Below are 24,793 nucleotides of genomic sequence, written 5' to 3' on the forward strand. Positions count from 1 at the left end.
CTACCTCTTCAACTGAAATCTATCTGTTCTCACAGAGGACTGTGTATACAGTAACAGTCAGATCTCCATTTTCATAGTATAACAGAGTCGTTTCTTTTTAACTCAGAAGGGGGAGAGGAGGAAAGGCAAGGTTCAAAGTGGGATTATGAATAATTTTCAACTAGAAAAAGGTCAAATTCATGTCGTTTTTGAAAGAAGCTTCTGAAAGCTCAGAGTTTGGAAGCACAAGGATGTCTTATCCCTGAAGGAGTTTCTGGGGTGTTATGAAGTTGAAGTGGATGGACCTATACTGAACAAATATATAAAATGCAACAAGCAACAATTTAAATTATGTTACTGAGTTACAGTTCATATAAGGAAATCAGTAAATTGAAAATAATTCATTAGGCCCTAATCTATGGATTTCACATTACTGTGTAAACAGATATGCATCTGTTGGTCACCTTTAAAAAAGGTAGGGACATGGATCAGAAAATCAGTCTATATCTGGTGTGACCACCATTTGCCTCATGTAGCATGACACATCTCCTTCACATTACTGAACTGACAAATTCTCTAAAACAACATTGCCTGTGGTAGAGAAATTAACAAATTATCTGCCAACAGCTCTGGTGGACATTCCTGCAGTAAGCATGCCAATAGTATGCTCCCTCAAAACTTAAGACATCTGTGGAATTGTGTTGTGACAAAACTGCACATTTAAGAGTGTATTTTTATTGTCTCCATTACAAGGTGCACCTGTGTAATGACCATGCTGTTTAATCATCTTCTTGATATGCCACAATTGTCAGGTGGATGGATTATCTTGGCAAAGGAGAAATGCTCACTAACAGGGATGTAAACATATTTGAGAAATATGCGTATGGCACATTTCGGGGATCTTTTATTTCAGCTCATGAAAACAACCCTTTACATGTTGCATTTATATTTTTGTTCAGTGTACTTATGAGGACATAATCAAGTACATGGGCAGGAAGGGAGGGAGGAGTCCATGTCCTTCTTATTTTATTTTATTTAACTAGGCAAGTCAGTTAAGAACAAATTCTTATTTTCAATGACGGCCTAGGAACAGTGGGTTAACTGCCTGTTCAGGGGCAGAATGACAGATTTGTACCTTGTCAGTTCGGGGGTTTGAACTTGCAACCTTACGGTTGACTAGTCCAACGCTCTCACCACTAGGCTACCCTGCCGCCCCTTAGTGTCTCTTGGTGCTGTTCTGAACTGGGCATTTAAACAAGGGCTGTGTCCCAAATGGATCCCCATTCCCTATAGTGCACTTATTTTGACTAAAGTAGTGCACTATATTTAGGGAATAGGGTGCCATTTGAGAAGCAGTAAAGTTCCCTAATGGGCTAGGATCTCCTATCAGTTTATATTCTGTTCGCAAAAGAAGAATGAAACTGTACCAAAAAAGCGATAGGGGTTTAGCCACAGACAGGGTTGCCACAACCTGAAACGACCCACAGTTGAACATTAAAAAAAACATGTTTTTGGCAGACAGAGAGAATTTAAAACACATTTACATACAGCACTTCACCATTAGCATAACCTCCGATTCTAACAAATGCTAAATGTGTGTAGAAACACAATACTCTTCCTTCTGCAACAAACATCTGTAAGCCTACCTAAACACTTTATTGTATCATCTGCAGTACAGCACTAGTGATTGAATAGCACATATGTTGTCTTAATTGGCCAACAGTAAATTGATTGAATGTGTGTCTGTTTAGGCAAACATTGGCCCATATTGCAGAAGTAAGTAACTACTCTATGTTAATCCTTCACAAGGAAGGCCTACATATATATTTTTGCTTTAGTGGAGCATTTTGTGGACCCAAAGTAGGGTTATCGTTTTTCTGGCACAATAAAGATGGACCCTGTGCCAAACGAAATGTCAGAAGACTATAGTAGGGATTCAATCCAAGGTGAGTTACAGAGCTGCGGACTAAACAGTCGACAATGCACCCTTTAAAGGCATTTCCATGATGTTTACAGAGATCGCATTCATGGTAAACACTGTACATGTCAGATAAAGCAAGCAGTATCTTTAAAAATCTGTTACATTACGCTGCTCTTGAACACGCCTTGGATTGAATCCTGGACCATTTATGCAAACTCAGTTTATAGTCAGTATAAAGGTGGATGAGTCCTGTTACTTGTTTACTCTTTCAGCATGTCAAACTCTCATTTTGAGTATTAAATGGCAGCTTAGTTGAGAACTACATTTTTAATGGTGGCAGTCACAGGCTGCCTTTATAATGCTGTTATAATGGCATTATTCCTGACATAACTGTTTCACTACGTAAAACAGTCTGACAATGGATCAAACACATGTAAAACATTTGACTCTTGGTTGAGATTCTTAGAATGTCATTGTCCATAACACATACACTACTAGGTAATATCTGGTCATAAGGCTAATATAATGGCTGTTGTCTTGATCCGCCACTATCTGTTAGTCCAGATGTTAGGTCGGTTTCTTTGTCAGTGTTACAGTAAGTTGTGATACAGTACAGTATATGGCAGCTTCAGGGAAACTGGTCAAAGCTATCATGGAGACACTGCATTAAGTCTCAGTCACATACACTCATCCATCGATCCATACATCCCCACACTTAAAAAAAAAACTTAACCCTTTACACTCATGGGAATTGGCCTAGATGGATAGGGCTCAATTTAAATGTTTCTTACAGAAGAAATATGAAATGCATAGCAAAATAGTAGCAAGTGAAAGGGAACAGTTTGAAGATTATGGGAAATTAGTTGACCCAAGGTGAGGACAACAGTTCATCTGACACAAGACTGAAACCAAACATTACACTCGATTATATGAGCATTTTACTTTTAGCTGCATTCATTGAGAACGAAATCTGAAAACACTCTGGATACATTCAGTAACATAAGAATATTCCTGGAAATTGTGGGGTAGGTGCAACATAAGACAAAACAATGACAATGGTTTGAGTGGCTACACACCTCTCCAAAGTGTGCACAGTTCCTAAGTAATTTCAATGCACTTTTATTTCTCAAATAAGAGTCTTCAACTATAAAGGTGCTATGTGAGCTCTCCTAGCTGTGCCGTTCAGGAACTAAAGCAAGCACATTTGTAGTTGTTTAGGTTGGAACGCAACCCCTCATCCCCTCCCTCACACAATTACGGTTGTTGTTAATGCAATCCAAAAACAGTTCATTATAAATTGCAATCTGGGTCAGGTGGGCATCATTTGAAAGCTTATTCTATTACCAACATGACTAGATAAGTTATAAAATACAACATTACAGTGTTAGGGTTTTACAATGGAATTCAGGGAAACAGATCGTCATTTTGGTGCGCATCGAAAGGAATCATGAGTTCGTGTGCTGCGACATTTTCTACACAATAGACAAAACATAGGTTTATTCTGTTCAGAACATCTTGTAACTGTACATCAAACATATTGATCCTAAAGTTAACACTGTATATGACATGAGTTTTATCCTATGGAAATGTGAAGTGCACATTTGGATTCATGGGTGTTTGGCTTGCTTGTATGACATCAAAGCTGTATTTATTATAATCCATCTTTCAAAATACATCGAGTCCTCTTCATTTACAGAATTTCCCTCACTCAGACAACAAAAATGTGCAAAGGTTGCCCAATTAGCACGAGGGATGGGGGCAACTTCTTGTCGAGGGAGGTGCTCAAGTTCAGAATGGCTGTCAGTCAAAACCCATACAGCGCTGTCAAGCACAGAGCCAGAGCTCCGACGTTATGTCTAGCATGTTACTTTACAGCCACTGCATTCCAATTTAGGCGTTTATCAGTGCCCAAATCTGCTATTTTCAACCCGTATACGTGTATGAGTGTAAAGGGTTAAAATAACATGATATATAACATATGACAAAGCACAACAGCTTTAAAAAAATAAAATTACGACTGAAACCATGGAAGTCTATGACATATTTATGATCAATCACCACATTGCATCACATTTAATGGACGGTAACATGTTATTTTTTTCTGGCGTTAAAGGCAACCCAGTTCTATGTGACCGAAACCTGTCTACATCCAGGGCAGACAAGATAAACCCCTGATACCAGCCACTTCTTGGGGACCAATGATCCCAGTTACATGATTTAACAACGATTCTTCAGATCCAGGCCATAGTGAGCGTGTGGCTGTCTCGAACTAGGTGATGTTTTTTCCATGCATCTCGTTGGTGTGTGTTAGGCTTGGGCAGTATACCGTATACCGGGGTATTTGGAAATAGCCACGGGATGGTTTTTCAATACAGTCGCATTCTTCATTTCACCTGTTACATAATTATTAATTATGAAGCTTACTGGTAGTACCCAGACACTTGGTGTTTGTTTACAAGCACACAGTGACCGAAGCCTTGTGAGTCACTCACTATTGTGCAGCACATCTAGTTAAAGTATTAAATTCACAACTAAATGTTTGCCAGCTAGATATCTTATAACTATTAAGTTACCTGTCCAAAATGTGCTAAATTTTCTGCAGTAGCTAGTTAGCGATCTAGCTAAGTGGTTAGCTTCTTCCAAAATCAAGATTTGCTTGCCAGTAACAGTAGAAAATCCCATCCTGGATCAAGAGCCTTGCTTTATAATGTTTGTTTTGTGCATGCAGCAAATAGTGAGTAGCATATAACTTTATGAGCTGGGATATCTGTCCTGAAAACAGTTTAGGTCAGAGACTGTATAAAATGTTCGCAAAGTGCTTATTAGCATTTATTTAGCATTCTCTATGGGACTTGACATGTACTTGTTAGCATTGCTAACCTTCGGATTAGGTTTAGTGGGGTTTGAAAATAGTGCCCCTTGTGTCCAGTGCCAATATTACCAAATATCCCGGTATGACACAAGGTCGGTATGAAGGTATGACAATCTGGATACCGCCCAACCCTATTGTGTGTGTGTACAGTTGAAGTCGGAAGTTTACATACACTTAAGTTGGAGTCATTAAAACTCGATTTTCAACCACTCCACAAATTTCTTGTTAAGAAACCATCATTTTGGCAAGTGGGTTAGGACATCTACTTTGTGCATGACAAGTAATTTTACCAACAATTGTTTACAGACAGATTATTTCACTTATAATTCACTGAATCACAATTCCAGTGGGTCAGAAGTTCACATACACTAATTTGACTGTGCCTTTAAACAGCTTGGAAAATTCTAGAAAATTTCGTCATGGCTTTAGAAGCTTCTGATATGCTAATTGACATAATTTAAGTCAAATGGAGGTGTACCTGTGGATGTATTTCAAGGCCTACCTTCAAACTCAGTGCCTCTGCTTGACATCATGGGAAAATCAAAAGAAATCAGCCAAGACCTCAGAATTTTTTTTGTAGACCTCCTCAAGTCTGGTTCATCCTTGGGAGCAATTTCCAAACGCCTGAAGGTACCACAAGTCCATCTGTACAAACAATAGTATGCCAGTATAAACACCATGGGACCACGCAGATGTCATACCGCATCGGAAGAGATGCGTTCTGTCTCCTTGAGGTGTACGTACTTTGGTGTGAAAAGTGCAAAGGACCTTGTGAAGATGCTGGAGAAAACAGGTACAAAAGTATCTATATCCACAGTAAACGAGTCCTATATCAACATAACCTGAAAGGCCGCACAGCAAGGAAGAAGCCACTGCTCCAAAACCGCCATTAAAAAAGCCAGACTACGGTTTGCAACTGCATATGGGGACAAAGATCGTACTTTTCGGAGAAATGTTCTCTGGTCTGATTAAAGAACAATGTAACTGTTTGGCCATAATGACCATCGTTATGTTTGGAGGAAAAAGGGGGAGGCTTGCAAGCCGAAGAACACCATCCCAACCGTGAAGCACAAGGGTAGCAGTGGCAGCATCATGTTGTGGGGGTGCTTTGCTGCAAGAGGGACTGGTGCACTTCACAAAATATATCATGAAGAAGAAAAATTATGTAGATATATTGAAGCAACATCTCAAGACATCAGTCAGGAAGTTAAAGCTTGGTCGCAAATGGGTCTTCCAAATGGACAATGACCCCAAGCATACTTCCAAAGCTGTGGCAAAATGTCTTAAGGACAACAAAGTCAAGGTATTTGAGTGGCCATCACAAAGCCCTGACCTCAATTCTATAGAAATTTTGTGGGGGGAACTGAAAAAGCGTGTGCGAGCAAGGAGGCCTACAAACCTGACTCAGTTACACCAGCTCTGTCAGGAGGAATGGGCCAAAATTAACCCATTTATTGTGGGAAGCTTGTGGAAGGCTACCAGAAACGTTTGATCCAAGTTAAACAATTTAAAGGCAATGCTACCAAATACTAACTGAGTGTATGTAAACTTCTGACCCACTGGGAATGTGATGAAAGAAACAAAATCTGAAATAAATCATTCTCTCTACTATTATTCTGACATTTCACATTCTTAAAATAAGGTGGTGATCCTAACTGACCTAAGATAGGGAATTGTTACTAGGATTAAATGTCAGGAATTGTGAAAAACAGAGTTTAAATGTATTTGGCTAAGGTGTATGTAAACTTCCAACTTCAACTGTATTTGTGTCTGTGTGTACATTTGAGTTGCGCTGGTCTGTCGTATGATGCTTGTTGCTTGGAGGACAACGATGTCCGATTCTCAGCCTAGTTCCTCAAATTATGCATGTGAACATCAGTCAACCTGAGGGAGAGTTTTCCAGCAGTATTAACCAGATCTCAGTAACACAGAGAGGGTCAGCAGAAAGAGGTGTATGTGGAAGAGGGAGGAGGTACTTCAACTCCGTCTGCCTCAGGGGCTGGCCCCACCACTACAAGAAGGGATGAGTGTGCCTCATAGCAGGGGTTTAAAGGGTGTCGGTCGGTCCGTCTCTCTCTCTGCTCCCCTCTCTGTTCATGGGACCTGGGCCTGTCAGCCCTGGCTGCCACAGGAGGACAGGCTGTCGTAGAGGGAGTCACTGAGGGATTCGGGCGTCTCTCTCGGGGACATGATATCTTCTGGTCTCTCCTTCACCAGCTCCAGCCCTCCGTCCTTCCCCACCTCTGGGGCACTGGGCATCCTCCCCTTACCCCGTGTGCTGAGCCCCGTCTGGGGTGGCAGGGGGAGGCTGCATTGGTCAGCAGCCAGGGGGCCCTGGGGGACACACTGTTTCAAACTCTTGGAGGAGAGGAAAGGTGGGCACATGAAGAAGGGGGAGGGTGGATGGGGAAAAGGGGAGGATATGGATGGTAGGGATAGACAGGGATCAGAAGGATGCTATAGTTAATTATTTTACTTTTGACGTGAAATTTACCAGGTTGAAGGGAAACATGCATTTATATCTGCCACTTCAATAAATGCTTTTGTCAGTAACCATGTTTCCAGCCAACCATTTTTATGGTAGTAAACTACCTGTTGGATAAAAAAAAAACTCACAACAGGCCTAATGTCAGTAAATTTCCTAAATGACATCAAAAAGAATATTTCACATGAGTGGATAATTTTTTTGTTGGTGAAAGAGATCATGCGACAAATGGCAGTGAACATTTTTTTTTCTCCATAGAATTATGTTGATATTGCAATTGTTGATAAATTTGCAGTCACGTAATTCTATGTTGTGTGGTCCTGCCTCTATGACTTGGAAAAGCATGCACAGTTTATTAGGCTACCGATCAAATAAGCTATATGAACTTCACATGGTGGTGAATGTGCACTGTCATAAGATTGATGCTCCTTTCCAATAAATATCGAGGGTCTTAACTTGTATGGTGGTGACATGATGATCGCTGCTTAACTGCCAATTGACAAATAAAAATGATCTAGCTTTTATTCATCATCTCAAAATGTACCCTCTACACTGTATCTGTGAGCACGTGCCAAGATGAGTGGGCAAACTTGCCATTTTTCGCAGGTCTGAGACAAAACCATTAAAATCGGTACATGAAAAGTTATACGACGAAGTGATTCTTATATGCACTAGCTAGGTCATTGTGCACAGCTCTTTATTTGCAAAAAGACTTTGTTTGAAACACACTGTTGCTGAGAAAATGCACATATTTCTTTGTGCAAATGTTAGAATAATTTATTGCTGGAAAATCTTTCCAAAAATTGGATGGAAACCCAACAAAACATACTCCCCCCCATGAACTTTCTTGTTGTAATTTCTTAAGAAAAGCAAAGGAGTGTCTGGAGGGAACTTGCTGTGCATTTCAGTCCAGGCTGCCATTAACACAGCCCGTTCAAAGGGAGAGAGTAAAAAACAAGTTAGTCAAAACTCTTTTTGACTTGAGAGACATGATTGTGCCTCGTTCATTATGACTGAGACTTGTATGTAAAAGTGTGTTTTAAACAGTGTACATTTGTCAAGCATTCCACCAAAAATCTTTCACAATCTAGTCCGGTTGCGGACACAACTAGACCTCGTTTCAAAGGAATCAAGAAATAATCTTATTTTATGCCTAGCTATCACGTATGTACATTGTTTAAAACACACTTTTACAAGTCTCTGTCACAAATAACTGCTCCAATAAGCCCCTTATGGTGAAAGGGGGGCTTGCAGAATCATGACCCTTTGAGTTTTTAGTTCATCATTCGCCTGTAGGGGGTCCTGAGTGCTCTGGGCATTACTGAATCGAATGAACGAAACGAGTCAGGGGGAGACGGGGAGTGGCTGAACGAGTTGAAAAGATCAGAGTCAGTAAGCTGAAGATCCCATCACTCGTCAAAACCCCTTCTCCATCTCGTTTCCACAGCAACCCCCACCTCCCCCATCCCCATCCCTGAGAAGTGGCATGAGGAGTTAGACGTCTTTCAATCTAAATGCAGATAACTAACATTGCACTCCGCTTCATCCCTCCTTCCGTCTCTCTCTCTTGTTGGAGGGCAGAATCTGAGGATAATAATGTCAGCTAATGGGACTATGGTATAAAGTGCTGACAAGGGATGACAACTGACAGACAAGTGATCAAGGCCCCAGCTGTCTTTCTATCAGCCTCATCTCTTAAAATATTAATAAAGAGAGGAGCTTTCGTCATTTCATTTTTCACTGTAGATGAGAAAGATGGCACATGTCAGCACAGAGTACTACATTTCTTTTTACGATGGAGATGAACTCAGCTCGCTGACTCACTCACCCTTCTGGAGGGGGTCCTCTGGCTGCCCGGGTCTCCCTGCACATCCAGGAAAACATCACTGACTCCTGCAGAGCCTTTCAGGTTGGGAAAGGTCCAGTCCTTGGTTGGGGGATTTTGCATATGAGCCCCGTAGGCATCAATGTCTGCATAAGAACAAATGTAATTCAAGATGTAAAAACAGAGCTTAGCTCAGGTGTTTTGTTTCAAGATTTAAGCTTGTGTGAATAGTTAGTCCACAGTTTTAATAACACACAAAATGTTGGTTTTGCAGAATTGATCAAACTTACGCAACCATATCTAAATCACTATTGTAAATTGTCAGCATTGAAATGGTCTATATGGAAACACAACAAGTCCTATGGGAATACAAAGTCCAAGAGTCCAAGCTGACCCTCATGGATGGTGCTGGACAGGTGCATGTTGGGACCTTTTCCCTCCAGTCCTGAGCCATACAGGATAGATGGGTTGACTTCATCCAGAGATGACAGCTCTCTCTCCAGTGTATGGGCTTTCCGCAAAACTTTCATCTTGGCCCCATGTTTCGCCTGGGAGCCTGAAAACCCTTGCTCTCGATGTGGCTTCCCCTTAGTGATGCTCTTCCCTGCTGCATTACTGGCATAGTCTGGCATGGGGAAGGTGCCGATGCCACTGTCGAGGGTACGCATGGATGCACCAGAACCTAAACATTGAGGAAAGAACAATGAAGTGAGACTAGTGTCAGGGGGAGACGGGGAATGTTAGTCAAGGGAAATGGATGACAGACATTATTATGACTCTCACCTGTAATGTGCTGGGAACTAATGGACTCTGCCAAGCTCTCGTCTGATGTGACCTCATCCTTGCCAATCATTTCAGAAGCCTGAAACAACAAGGGTTACACTCCACGTAAGATTGAAACATATTACTGATGTGTCATTTATTAATTTGTCTATAGTGTATAAGAGGAGAAAGAGAAGAGAGTTTACCTGGTCCATCTCGTCCCTGCTCTTTGTGTGGCTGATCCCATCCCTCTGGTGACCGAATATGGGCCGCGACCTCTTCGAGTCAAAGGAGAGGCGTCTGTGTGCCATTCCAAAGGTGGTAGGTATAGCTCCCCTCTCGTCCACCCTGTTTCCAGAACAAGACGTCGAGGGACTTAAGAAAGAAGAAGTTACAAACTCATAGGGGAACTAGTTTTCGACATATACTAATCAAATTAGATCAGATTTGATCATACGAGAAAGAGTTTAACCCTGTGGCAAGTTTTGTAATTACAGTGCATTCAGGTAAGTATTCAGACTTTATCCACATTTTGTTACGTTACAGCCTTATTCTAAAATGGATTAAATCGTTTCCCCCCCTCATCAATCTATGCACAATACCCCATAACGGAATTTTTGCGAATTTATAAAAAACTGAAATATCACATTTACATAAGTATTCAGACCCTTTATTCAGTACTTTGAATCACCTTTGGCAGCGATTACAGCCTCGAGTCTTCTTGGGTGTGACGCTACAAGCTTGTCTGTATTTGGAGAGTTTCTCAAATTTTTCTCTGCAGATAATCACTAGATCTGTGAAGTTGGATGGGGAGCGACACTGCACAGCTATTTTCAGGTCTCTCCAAAGATGTTAGATCTGGTTCAAGTCCGGGCTCTGGCTGGGCCTTTACAAGAAAAGACTTGTCCCGAAGCCACTCCTGCATTGTCTTGGCTGTGTGTTTAGGGTAGTTGTCCTATTGGAAGGTGAACCTTCGACCCAGTCTGAGGTCCTGAGCACTCTCGAGCAGGTTTTCATCAAGGATCTCTCGGCACTTTAATCTGTTGATCTTTCCCTCGATCCGGACTAGTCTCCCAGCCGCTGAAAAACATCCCCAAAGCATGATGCTGCTGCCACCACCATACTTCACCATACCATATTTCCTCGAGATGTGACGCTTGGCATTCAGGCCAAAGAGTTCAATCTTGGTTTCATCAGACCAGAGAATCTTGTTTCACATGGTCTGAGAGTTCTTTAGGTGCCTTTTTAGCAAACTTCAAGTGGGCTGACTTGTGCCTTTTACTGAAGAGCGGCTTTTGTGTGGCCATTCTACCTGATTGGTGGAGTGACAAAGAGATGGTTGTCCTTCTGAAAGGTTCTCCCATCTCCACAGAGAAACTGCGGAGCTCTGTGAGAGTGACCATCGGGTTCTTGGTAAACTTTCTGACCAAGGCAATTCTCCCTTGTTTGGCCTGGCGGCCAGCTCTTGGAGCAGTCTTGGTGTTTCCAAACTTCTTCTATTTAAGAATGATGGAGGCCACTGTGTTCTTGAGGACCTTCAATTAAGGTACCCTTCCCCAGATCTGTGCCTCAACACAATCATGTCTCGGTGCTCTACGGACAATTCCATCAAGCTTTATGGCTTGCTCTGACATGCACGGTCAACTGTGGGACCTTATATAGACAGAAATGTGCCTTTTCAAATCATGTCCAATCAATTGAATTTACACAGGTGGACTCCAATCAAGTTGTAGAAACATGTCAAGGACCATCAATGGAAACAGAATGCACCTGAGCTCAATTTCGAAGGTCTGAATACTTACAGTACCAATCAAACGTTTGGATACACCTACTCATTCAAGGGTTTTTCTACATTGTAGAATAATAGTGAAGACATCAACACTATAAAATTACACATATGGAATCATGTAGTAAAACAAACACAATTTTCCTTGATGACAGCTTTGCACACTCTTGGCATTCTCTCAACCAGCATCACCTGGAATGCTTTTCCAACAGTTTTGAAGGAGGTCCCACACATGCTGAGCACTTGTTGGCTGCTTTTCCTTCACTCTGCCGTCCAACTCATCCTAAACCATCTCAATTGGGTTAAGGTCAGGTGATTGTGGAGGCCAGGTCATCTGATGCAGCACTCTCGTTCTTGGTCAAATTGCCCTTACACAGCCTGGAGGTGTGTTGGGTCATTGTCCTGTTGAAAAACAAATGATAGTCCGACTAAGCGCAATCCTGATGGGATGGAGTATCGCTGCAGAATGCCGTTGCAGCCATGCTGGTTAAGTGTGCCTTGAATTCTAAATAAATCACTGACAGTGTCACCAACAGAGCACCCCACACCATCACAAGTCCTCCTTCATGCTTCAAGATGGGAACCACGACGATCATCCGTTCACTTACTCTGCGTCTCACAGAGACACGGCGGTTGGAACCAAAAATCTCAAATTTGGGCTGGTCAGACCAAAGAACTGATTTCAACTGGTCTAATGTCTATTGCTCGTGTTTCTTGGCCCAAACAAGTCTCTTCTTATTATTGGTGTCCTTTAGTAGTGTTTTTTTGCAGCAATTCGACCATGAATGCCTGATTCACGCAGTCTACTCTGAACAGTTGATGTTGAGATGTGTCTGTTACTTGAACTCTGAAGCATTTATTTGGGCTGCAACTTCGGAGGCTGGAATGTGTCGGTGTCCAAACTTTTGACTGGTACTGTATGTAAATAAGGTATCAGTTTTAAAAAAATCACATTTGCATACATTTCTAAAAAACCTGTTTTGCTTCGTCATTTTTGGGTTATTGTGAGTAGATTGATGAGGATAATTATTATTTTTTACAAAATGTGGAAAAAGTCTATGGGTCTGAATACTTACCGAATGCACTGTATTTTGTAATGATCATTCAGTACACTCATGGCTGCAATATTATACATTTGTGCAAGACTTTGATGTATTTAATGAAATCTTAGCAACATAATTTAAGATTACGGGTGGCCGGGAGACTTGGAATGGGCCCATGAACGGCCGGACGAGTAGGAACGGGCAACAGAATTCCTAGGACAAGCTCGCGGCATTACGGAGTGAGAGCGAGCACCTATCATTCTTACCTGTTGAGGAGCTGCTGCATGAAGTTGTCTGCGGTCACTCCTCTGTACATGAGTGACAGTTGGCCCTGGGCCTGGTCCATCACCACCTCACAGGAGTGGCCCCTGCCGGAGCGGTCCATCCCGACCCCATTCACATATGCCCGCTCCTCCTCCAATGCCTTCCGCAGGTCCTCTGCCTTCTCCATCAGCATGGAGATGTTCAGGCTCTCCACCACCTTCCGGGGCCCACCTGATTTAAAGTCCTTAGCCCCTCCGCCGGAGGCAGAGGACGACGAAGGAGAGGATGACATATTGTTCTTGAGCTTGGACACTTCTGGTTTACGGCTGAGGGCGGGGAGCTTGCTCTTCCTCAGGCCAAACCAGCTGGCGATGCCGTTGGAAGCCTTTTGCTTGGGCTCAACCAACTGGCCCCGGTCCTGCTCCTGCAGCTTAAGCATGTTCTCCTCGATGCCACGCATTACTTTCTGCTCGATGGCCGACTGGGGCACTGGTGGGCCGGACGAGTACTGCTTCTTGTCGTTTTTCATGATGGCTTCAGTAGACGACCGCGGTGGCAGAGGAGGAGGAGGCGGGAAGCTCTCTGCATGGACGAAGGTCTTCTTCTTGCTGGCCAGGAGTTTGCTTTTGTCCTCCAGCCTGGGCAGGTGTCTCTGAGCCAGGGCACGGTCCTCGTGAGCAGGCCTGACCCCTCGGGGGTAAGAGGAAGCCTTGCCGACCTTTGAAGGGGACTTTGAGGAAACTTTAGTGGGGCTGTTTTGAGGGCTAGGGGTAGTTTTACTGTGGTGGCTCCGGGTGATGGGGCACTTCCCATAGCTCCTAACCACGGAAGAGGTCTCTGTATTGGAGGATAATGTGCCCATCTTGATCTTTGGACCATCTGCTTTCGCTACATATATCCGGGGAGAGAATGATGACTCCTGCTCTGCTTTGGGTATGGATGATGGGGTAGCTGATGATTTGGCGCCTGATTCATGTATTTGACCTGGCACCCTGGGGTGACTGCAGAGGCTGGTTTTGGGGTATTGCTTCCCTTCCAGGGAATCAGTGTATTTCTGATGTCTGTGCTGCTCTGTCCCAGTTCTCTCGCCTTGCCTTTCAGCAGTCTTGCTTTTCTCAATATTGTTGGTGGGGGGTTTACCCACATTACTTTGTGCATCCTTCTTGTCCATGGGCTGTGCGCCTACTGGCAGGTTCTCTGTGCTCTTCAGTTTCCCCAGAGCAGCCAGGCGCTCTTTGAATGGGTGGTGACTGGACTCACTCTGGGGTTTTCCCTGCACCAGCCTCTTGGGGGTGGAAGACCCAGGCGACCGGTCACCTTGCCTGGCTGCAGACTGGGTTGGCTGGGGGGGTTCACAGATTGGCTGACTGGGCTCCAGAGTTGCATGGTGCTCCTGGTGCCTGTTCCTCATGCTGGAGTAGCTGGGGCGACTACTGTGTGCTTTACTAGCAGCGGCGGAGTACGAGGAGGGTAGGCTGAAGTGTTGGTGGGGTTTGTGCCAGACAGGGCTTTCTGAGTCAGTGCCCTGGTCAGTGCCCTGGTCAGTGTCCTGGTCAGTGTCCTGGTCAGTGTCCTGGTCAGTGTCCTGGTCATCTGGTTCTGGGGATGAGTCAGGGTGCTGTGAAGATGGGTGGCTGAGGAGGTTCTCCTCCTGCTGCTGCTTGTCTACAAGCCCCTCAGGTTGTGTGTAAGGGAGGTACTGGGGCGTCCCATCTGACGTGCAGACTTTCTCGTAGTGAGCCACCTTCTGAGAGCCCCTTTGTGTGTGAGAAGAGGAGGAGGGGGCTGCCTTTGTACTGTGGCTGGGTTTGGGCGCAAAGTGGCTGCTGAAAGCTATCTCCTTGACTGTGGGAGGGGGTCCCGCACTGTTCTCTGGCTTGGGTGGCGAGGTGGGGGCAGAGTGTGTGGCAGTGTAGGGGGATGAGGACAGCTGCTTCTCCCTCTCCGTGGTGGTGGCTTTGCGGGTCAGGACAGGTGAGTGGTACACCTCATAGTTGTTGTTGTTCCTGCAGGGGATCTTGGAGCTGCGGGTGAGCTGGGGACTTAGACGGAGGGGGTTGCCTGGTTGTGCCTGGTTCATCCCCGTCGGGATCTTCAGGAACTTGAGCAGCCGGGATGGGGAGGAAATGGGGGAGGGCTTGACTTCACCTAGGCCTGTGGAAAAGGTGGGGCTGAGTGCAAGCTTGCTCTTGCCAGAGGGAGGCAGGGCCTCAGCTGAGCTGGTCCTCTCGGGAACCGGGGCTGGAGAGTACAACTCCACCGCCACCTTCTTGCAGACAGACGTCTCATTGGAGGAGAAGTAGAGCCCGTTGCAGACCTGCTCGCTCACTTCCTGCTCGCTCACTTCCTGCTCCTCTTGATACCCTGGGTCCGTCTCCGTGGCAACAGGGTCTGTATGTGAGGTAGGGGTGTGCAGGCTGTTGTTCACATTGTGTGCCACTGATGCAGCCTCTTCTTCCAGGTAGCAGCACTCCTCCGGACTGTCCCTGTTTTGGGTCAGCGACGTGTGCTTCACATCCTCACTGTGAGAGGGTTGCACCTCAGCCCGAGGCAGCAGTTTGCCAAACGGATGCCTGTCTTTGTGTCTTTGAAAGTTCCTAGTCTCCTTCCGTAGCATCCCGTTGAGGTTGGCTTGGATTAGCGAGGAGATTGGATCAGAAGAAACCAGAAGTTCTGGAGGCTGCTCTAGAGAGTCCACTGCTGTTTTGTGCATGTAGCACTGGCTTGTGCTGCCAGTAGAGAGGAGGTGGGGGAGAGCTGCTGCCTGGGGAAGGCCTGTGCTCTGTGTCAACGCCCCCTGGTCCTCTGCCCAGGCCTGCCCGTTGAGGCTCTCCACTCTGCCCGGGTGTGCGGCGCCGTGGACCTGGGCACACTTCAGCAGGCTGTCCAGGCTACTCTTCTGGGAGAGCATTTGGCAGGACTGGCAGTCCCTGTGCTGGTGCTGTTTGTGCAGGGAATGGTCATCCTGGAGAGCCCCTTCTCTGTTGGTATAATCATGGTTGTCTGAGCTGGAGAAGTGGCAGCGTGACGAGGGATGTGCTACCAGGCGCTGAGAAGAGGGTAACCCCACAGAGGACATCAGGGACATCTGGTCTCTTTCCATGGAAACCAGCGCCTGACCCAGGTCGTGGTGTGGGGACAGGCAGGAGGAGGGGTGGAACTTGAGGGGGTCCGACTCCTCCAGCTTGCGCAATACTTCCAGGATGTGTGCTTTCTTTTTGAAGAACGGAGACAGGGCCTCTATGGAGGTGGCAGGGGCCAGGGCCAAGCCGGCTGTTCCGTTCTGTGTGTGGTCCCCATTGCTCTGCATAAACAAGGACATCAGGTTGTAACTCCACTACATCTTCATCAGACAATACAAACTAAAAAAGTTAAGTACATTATGGCTAAAATCTAAAGAAAAGTTTACATAGCCTCCAACATCTAACACATTGCGTGCATAGTGCAGCAGGACTCAAATGTATTGATTTCATGTTGACAATCGATTGTGGAGGTTCCTTTTTACTTTGATGAGAACAAAACAACATTTGCTTCGATACTTCAGGACTTTTTGAGGGGACCTGCAACTCATGTTTCAAGTGAACATACTGTAGTGAACTAACCACCCAAGTCCCCAATGACTCTGTCACAGCAAAAGAGGACATCCTGAGAATGCTGAGCACCCCTGTCCTGACAGGGGGAGGAATAAATGAATGAAGGAGAGAAGAGTGGAGAGGCAACTGAAGTCACTTTGGTTACACATGGCCAGCCAACCTTAGGAAGCAGTCTTTATCTTTAATTAAAGAAGCAATTAATTCTGTAATCAGTGAGAACTTCTCCTCTACCCTCCTCCTCATCCCGTCTTCTTGGAGAGGAGCCAATCTGTTAACTAAAATAGTCACCGCCAGTGGGGACCTCTGGGATTATCCAATTAAGACAGAGGGGCGTGAGACAGAGCCACTTGCTTAGCTTACACAGACCATTCGTTCTCTTCCCCTGTCATTATTTCCAATACTACTCCACTGGCATTCTCCAAAGCCATGGCATGTAAATTTGATGAATCCAAGCAACAGGCCTGGTTTCTACAGGTTAGGGCCCACTTGATTACCTCAGCATACACTGTGCATTGTTTTCCCTTTTCAGTCTCCCTCCATCTCTCCCAAGTGAACCCAAAGAGCCATTGCGTGCAAATTTGACAAACCCAGTCGAATGAGGTGACTTTGAAAACCCCTCTGCCATCGCTGCAGAAGTGCCTATTCTGATGCAATGATTTACGTCTACCTAATAAATTCTCAGTCTACACCTGGGAGCTCTGATAAGCCCATATATATGCAGTATGTATATATATATATATATATATATATATACAATCTGGACGGGTGATGCACTTGGATCAGGGGAGCTGGGAGTGATGCAGAGCTTAGCTGAGGATATGGAGATGGAGAACTGAACTGTATGGGATTCGGTCAGTCAGTCAATACATTTCTCTACTTATGGTCCATTAAAAGCACCGTGGAGTCAAAAACATGAATATACATTGATTATACCAAACATTAGGTTACACCTTCCTAATATTGAGTTGCCGCCTCAGCATCCATGAGAGAGGATCTATGTTGTAAAGTAGCCCTTCAACAGTGGACTCCATTCAATGTGTGTGATGGGTTAGTGGTATGGGTTCTCTTAAGGGGTGCCGCATTGATCCAAAACCTCCATCTCACTATATTCTTGTTTAAAATCCCAGAGCCATATGGATGGTATACTAAATGCTTTGAGACTTGGGGCCAGAGAGAAACCATTGGCCAAGGAGATTTGATGGAAATAAAGCCTCAACTTCACAGAATTACGGAGGAGTGGAGACGGAGGGAGAGAACGAGAGGAATGCATAGGGAGAGTGTTTGTTCAGAGGGAAACAAAAATCTATATTCAATTTGACACCTCTCTCTCTGCCTGATAACAAGAAACCAATCAGTTGCCCTCAGGGTTGAAATGACTGGGTCTCTCTCGTTCCTGTCTTCCACTTGCTTCTCAGTCATTTGTCAGCAGGAGTCTAGTGCTGCTCCTTGGGGCACCAATAACACTGGCCTATTTTAAGAGAGAACATTACAGGGGGGCACGGTGAGCGCCGTTGGGGGTACTTCGGTGAGTGGTGGGGCAAAACAGCAGGAACCTTAAAAGCAGAAAATGTTATGGTGGCGCTAGAACATTGAGCGAGCCGAGCCCCTTTAAATGATATTAATTTGAGGGTGAATTCACACTGGGAATGAGAATGGACTTTGTTCACTGAGGAACCTCCTTTGAACACATTAAATTAGTGGATTTGGCTAATTCAGCCACACCCGTTGTTGACAGATGTATAAAATCGAGCACACAGCCATGCAATCTCCATAGACAAACATTGTCAGAAGAATGGCCTTACTGAAGAGCTCAGTGACTTTCAACGTGGAACCGTCTTAGGATGCCACCTTTCCAACAAGTCTGTTCATCAAATTTCTGCCCTGCTCGAGCTGCCCCCGTCATCTGTAAGTGCTGTGATTGTGAAGTGGAAACGTCTAGGAGCAACAACAGCTCAGCCGCAAAGTGTTAGGCCACACATTCTCACAGAGCGGGACCGCCGAGTGCTGAAGCGTTGGAAAAACAGTCTGTCCTCAGTTGCAGCACTCACTACTGAGTTCCAAACTGCCTCTGTAATCAACATCAGCACAAGAACTGTTCTTTGGCCTAAGATCACCATGCTCAATGTGAACCGTCAGCTGGAGTGGTGTAAAGCTCACCGCCATTGGACTCTGGAACAGTGTAAGCGCGTTCTCTGGAGTGATTAATCACACTTCACCATCTGGTTTGGCGAATGCCAGGAGAACGCTACCTGCCTGAATGCATACTGCCAACTGTAAAGTTTGGTGGAGGAGGAATAATGGCCTGGGGCTGTATTTCATGGTTCGGGTTAGTCCATGTGAACACTACAGCATACAATGACATTCTAGATGATTCTGTGCTTACAACTTTGTGGCAACAGTTTGAGGAAGGTCCTTTCCTATTTCAGCATGACATTACCCCCATGCACAAAGCGAGGACCATACAGAAATGGTTTGTCAAGATCGGTGGGAAAGAACTTGACTGGCCTGCACAGAGCCCTGACCTCAACCCCCTCGAACACCTTTGGGATGAATTGGAACGCCGACAGTGAGCCAGGTGTCATTGCCCAACATCATTGACCGACATCACTAATGCTTGTGGCTGAATGGAAGTCCCCGCAGCAATGTTCTAACATCTAGCGGAAAGCCTTCCCAGGAGAGCAGAGGCTGTTATAGCAGGCAAGGGGGAACCAACTCCATATTAATGCCCATGATTATTTTAGAATGAGATGTTCAATGAGCAGGTATCCACATAATTTTGATCATGTACTGTAGTGTATGAGTATGAAAATAAACCATGATAACTAACAGAATGTGTCCAATGCTGGTGAAGCAGAAGTAAACAAAATATGAGTTTTCTGAGCTGATTAAGGGTCCCTCCCTTTGCCCTCAGAACAGCCTCAATTCGTCAGGGCATGGACTCTACAAGGTGTTGAAAGCATTCCACTCCAACGCCTCCCACAGTTGTCAAATTGGCTGGATGTCCTTTGGATGGTGGACCATTCTTGATACACACAAGACACTGTTGAGCGTGAAAAACCCAGCTGCGTTGCAGTTCTTAACACAATCCTTAACACAATCTGGCTAGGTCTGTGGTGGTCACGAAATTTCATCAGCCGGTGATTGTCAAGCAAATAACTGTCGGCCTCAAGGTAACTGACAGTTAATTAACATACACATTTACTATCTCCTGGCTTCCACACAAGTCTTTTTAAAAAGAATAATACATCCATGTAATATAGCTTATTACACCTTCACAATAAATCCATTATTTATTTTAGACAGGTCTAAAGAAACATGATAGAATTGAACAAAGCTGAATAAAATATAAATATTTTCTCCAAACGATTTGAGGGAGTGCGCACGTGATGAGCGGTTAACAAAGAAATAGGTACTCCTACATGCTTAATTTAGAGTTATTAATATAACTTTAGTTCTACAAATGTTGGGTTGTATGTTTAGATTTTTAATACATTGTAAGGCTGCATGATGCGACCAATGATGATTTGAAAAAAGTTGCTTGAAAGGCATGAGCTCTGCTCAGTTTTTTTTGCGCAGGCTGTACCACACTCAAATAGTCTCTCATTCACAATTTGATAAGCACTTGATAATGCCTCGAATTTCACGGCGGCGTCCCCTTTGTGGCCGTAATAGACCCTAAAAAAATCCATGCCTTTTGCGGCCCATAGTGCTGCGTTGTGCCCTTCTCCCTGAGTGTGCTGCACAATCCAAAGCGTCTCTCACTCACATGGCTCGCCGTCACGTGATCGGGTCTTTCTCACAGGGTATAAGTTAAGACAGACACATCTGGGACACAACTGCATGCGTCCTTATCCAATTCCGAGGTGCATATTGAAGATATTGGAAGAACTGTCCACATTTACTTTTCGTCAGCCAGCCAGATGAGTAGGCCTAATGAACAGCAGAAGCACTAGCCTATGTCAATCTACTATCCCCCATAGAACAAAAGTCGACCTATTCTATTCCGTGCGAGAAACACATATTACAAACAGTCTGGGACAGATGTGGGATGCGATAGATCCCAAATTAAATCAACCACTAGTATCAAAAACCTTTTTTATGCAATGTGGCTGATCAGAACGTTTAGCTTAAAATGTTGATAAACTACTAGGCTATTTCTTCACATCATAAGAGCAGCAGGAAAACACCATTATCAAAAGTGACCGCAAATGCATTAATGCATGTAATGCTTTTATTATAAAGGTGCCTTGTTATAGTAAACATTATCTTCCCCAAACCTGAAAGCTGCTTTTATGCCAGTTAGGCTCCACAACCCTTGTAAAGTGGTTTTCATGTGCTTAATTTTAAGAAGTTATTTAACCACTTTAGTTATGATACAAACCTTATTAAAACATATAGGCCTATGGGGCTAGGCTACATGAGGTGTGAGACTATGATTCGAACATTCACAAGTGATAGGCTAATATTGTCACCCATCAGACTATTCTTGATTTAATATTGTCTTTACATATACTAAATAACATATGTGTGACATTTGTTTTGATTTAGAATGGACCATTATTATGCACCTGTATTGAAACAGGGGCAGCTGGAAAAAATACATGTCATCTATGCACTTAAAGTGACTGGAGAACGCTTTTCCCCGTGGTTTATTTTCATCCCAGCCAGGTAGGCTGTACTCCTGTTGTAAAGAGAAGCAATGTGCTTAATATTAGGAAAAATTGAGAAATAAATACAGTAGGCCTCGAAAGCTGATGGGATCCTCCTCTTTTCAGAGGCCATCACTCCGTTTTCTCACGCAATTTCATAGCCTATTGAAATGTTGCACAACATGAGCTCATGGGCTCTCATGAAGTGTTTGATTAGATTTTTTCGAATACCTTTGCATTGATGTCAGAGGAATTAGAGGGCTAATAGAGTGCTGAGTACCAGGCAGTTAGCAAGTTTGATGGGCTACTAATAACCATCAGCAGCATCAGAGCTTGGAGATGCCTAATTACCATGACTAAATGTGGAATTTGACTGACTTCATTTTGCACAATTTGTTTACATCCCTTTAAGTGAGCATTTCTCCTTTGCCAAGATAATCCATCCACCTGACGTGTGGCATATCAAGAAGCTGATTAAACCGCATGATCATTACACAGGTGCAGCTTATGCTGGGGCCAATAAAAGACACTAAAATGTGCAGTTTTGTCACACAACACAATGCTACAGATGTCTCAAGTTGAGGGAGCATGCAATTAGCATGCTGACTGCAGGAATGTCCACCAGAGCTGTTGCCAGAGAAATTAATATTCATTTCGCTAACATATGCCATCTCGAACATTGTTTTAGAGAATTTGGCAGTGCATCCAACCTGCCTTCCAACCACAGACCACGTGTAACCACGCCAGCCCAGGACCTCCAAATCCGGCTTCTTCAGCTAAGGGATCGTCTGAGACCAGCCATCTGGACAGCTGATGAAACTGAGGAGTATTTTGTCTGTAATAAGCCCTTTTGTGAGAAAAAATGTCATTGATTGGCTGGGCCTGGCACCCCAGTGGATGGGCCTATTGACTGATTTCCTTATATGAACTGTAACTTAGTAAAATCTTTGAAATTGTTGCATGTTACGTTTATATTTTTCTCCAGTATATGTGTTCGTTATTCTATGGTCAAAGAGAAGTTTTAGTCAGGGGTCAGGGTTTGTGTGTGGGTCAGTTGCTCACCTTGAGTTCCCTTTGACTCTGGGACACCAGCAGCTTGTCACTGTCCATGGTCAGGGGCTCTGTGCCCTGCTCTGGGACAGACACCAACTGCAACTGGAACGGGAGAGAACAGGGAGAGAGGAATGACAGTAAGGGCACCATATTGACTATTGTCATTCTCTGCACCCTCTCCTGATTTCCTTTAACCTGCCTCCTAATACACAGATAAAAATGGCATTAAAGGAGCGGGCCAGCCTCTTTTCATTCCCATCTCAGCCCTGAGTAATTAAATTGCTTCGGCAGTGAGATGGCATCAATTTTCCTTATGATTATTATATTCATCACAAAGAAAGGCGATGGCGGGGGCAGAGGCTCTCACTCTGTATGCGAGGAAAGATGTTTATTTTTTCCCCACAGGTAAGAGACGCAAAGAGAACGACTAAAGAATACAGAAAAATGGAGGAGTGGTGGGAGAAGAGAGGTAGGGAGAAGGTGTTAGATTTGGGGGGAGTTGGGGACAGTTAAAATGTTCATTTACAGTAATAGAGAATGTGCCATTTTGCTGCCCTGGCAATTACAGGGCACATTTATTCAGATTAAATACTGTTTTGAGATTTCTGCCGCAGATTGCTTCTTTCTCCTATCCGCTCGCTACCGTGTAGCGGTTTGAATACTAATACAGTTGATAAGAAAGAGAGAGAGAGAGCCGAAGGAGTTGGGGTTAATAAACAGAGCTGAAGAAAGAGAGAGGGAAGGAGGGAGATAGTGTCATGAACGTCATCAGGGAAATGACCAGACCAAGGTGCAGCGTGGTGAGCGTACATTTTCTCTTTATTGAAAATGTTGCCAACAAAACAACAAACAGGACGCTTACTAGGGCTAAACAGGACGCTTACTAGGGCTAAACAGGACGCTTACTAGGGCTAAACAGGATGCTTACTAGGGCTAAACAGGACGCTTACTAGGGCTAAACAGGACGCTTACTAGGGCTAAACAGGACGCTTACTAGGGCTAAACAGGACGCTTACTAGGGCTAAACAGGACGCTTACTAGGGCTAAACAGGACGCTTACTAGGGCTAAACAGGACGCTTACTAGGGCTAAACAGGACGCTAACAAAGACAACTACCCACAACTAAGGTGGAAAAACAGGCTACCTAAGTATGATTCCCAATCAGAGACAACGATAGACAGCTGTCCCTGATTGAGAACCATACCCGGCCAAAACATAGAAACAGAAAACATAGAAAGTAGAACGCCCACCCTAGTCATACCCTGGCCTAACCAAAATAGAGAATAAAAGCCTCTCTATGGCCAGGTCGTGACAGATAGAGAGGGAGACAAGTGGAGAAAGAGGTGCCCTGTGTCACACACAAAGAAATGAAAAATATTACCAAGGTCACTGAACATCTTTATCAAAGACAATCTCTGCCTCTGTTCTTTTGAAGCCAAATTCTTAGAAACTTAAGAGTTGCTGTATAAACACATCAGCAGGGGATTCTAAAACTATATTATGACAGCAGCACTTTTGTCCTTGGGTTCTTTCAACAAGGCCAAAATGGATAGAGTAAGAGCTCCAAAGAGCTTTTGGGCTCCAAGCTACAGTTCATGTTACAATTAATATTAGATATCAGTTAGGATAAAATAAATCCAAAATAAGGGATATCTAAACATCTATCGGACCTCAATGCATAATACATCACTAGCTGCACTTCAATAGAACTACAAATAACCTTTCCTTCATTTCAGCTTGACAACAGTCACCTAAGCAACAACAGTGATGAGATCCGTGTGACAGAGATGAGGGAGAACATCTCATCTCCCTCCCAAATGAAAACAGATTAAAATTAGAAACACTGTGCTTATTAGGTAGGAAACAGAAACAGCATGACACATGGGTCCTATTAACTTTTATATAAAACTTTGATAAAACAGCAATATAATCATAATGAACAGGAGACAAGCAAGGCAGTGGTTTAGATACAGATGTACGATCTTAATTTGATCACTGTCACAGAGAATTTTCCTGCACACTTGAAATGCAAACTTGTAGTGTATTTGAGGCTTAAAAAGGCCTTTACAGTGCCTTCAGAAAGTATTCACACTCCTTCACTTTTTCAACATTTTGTTGTTACATTTCAAATGGATAAATTGAGATGTGTCACTGGCCTACACACAATAGCTCATAATGTCAAAGTGGAATTATGTTTTTTGAAACGTTTACAAATTAATTAAAAAAAGCTGAAATGTCTTGAGTCAATAAGTATTCAACCCCTTTGTTATGGCAAAGCCTAAATAGGTTCAGTAGTAAAAATCTGCTTTATTAACATGTTCCATAATAAAGTTGCATGGACTCGCTTGGTGTGCAATAATGATTTTTGAATGACGACCTCATCTCTGTATCCCACACATACAATTATCTGTAAGGTCCCTCAGTCGAGCAGTGCATTTCAAACACAGATTAACCCACAAAGACCAGGGAGGTTTCCCAATGCCTCGCAAAGAAAGGCACCTATTGGTAGATGGGTAAAAAAAAACAGAATATCCCTTTGAGCATGATGAAGTTATTAATTA

At 44.1% G+C, this 24,793-nt stretch overlaps 1 protein-coding gene across 1 annotated transcript in view; it reads right to left on the reverse strand.

The window, feature by feature from the left end:
* Positions 1-203: 203 nt before the first annotated feature.
* The window catches only part of LOC135539862 (nck-associated protein 5-like), a 135,850-nt gene continuing 111,260 nt past the window's right edge, over positions 204-24,793 (reverse strand). The window contains exons 8-14 of the mRNA XM_064966046.1: positions 22,242-22,334; positions 12,940-16,241; positions 10,051-10,219; positions 9,866-9,944; positions 9,477-9,764; positions 9,086-9,228; positions 204-7,130 (exon numbers count right to left, since the gene is read on the reverse strand). Coding sequence (XP_064822118.1) covers positions 6,885-7,130; positions 9,086-9,228; positions 9,477-9,764; positions 9,866-9,944; positions 10,051-10,219; positions 12,940-16,241; positions 22,242-22,334 — 4,320 coding nt within the window. The 3' untranslated portion in view covers positions 204-6,884. The remainder of the gene's footprint in view (positions 7,131-9,085; positions 9,229-9,476; positions 9,765-9,865; positions 9,945-10,050; positions 10,220-12,939; positions 16,242-22,241; positions 22,335-24,793) is intronic.

This window comes from Oncorhynchus masou, chromosome 5, assembly GCF_036934945.1.
Source record: "Oncorhynchus masou masou isolate Uvic2021 chromosome 5, UVic_Omas_1.1, whole genome shotgun sequence".
NCBI lineage: Eukaryota > Metazoa > Chordata > Actinopteri > Salmoniformes > Salmonidae > Oncorhynchus > Oncorhynchus masou.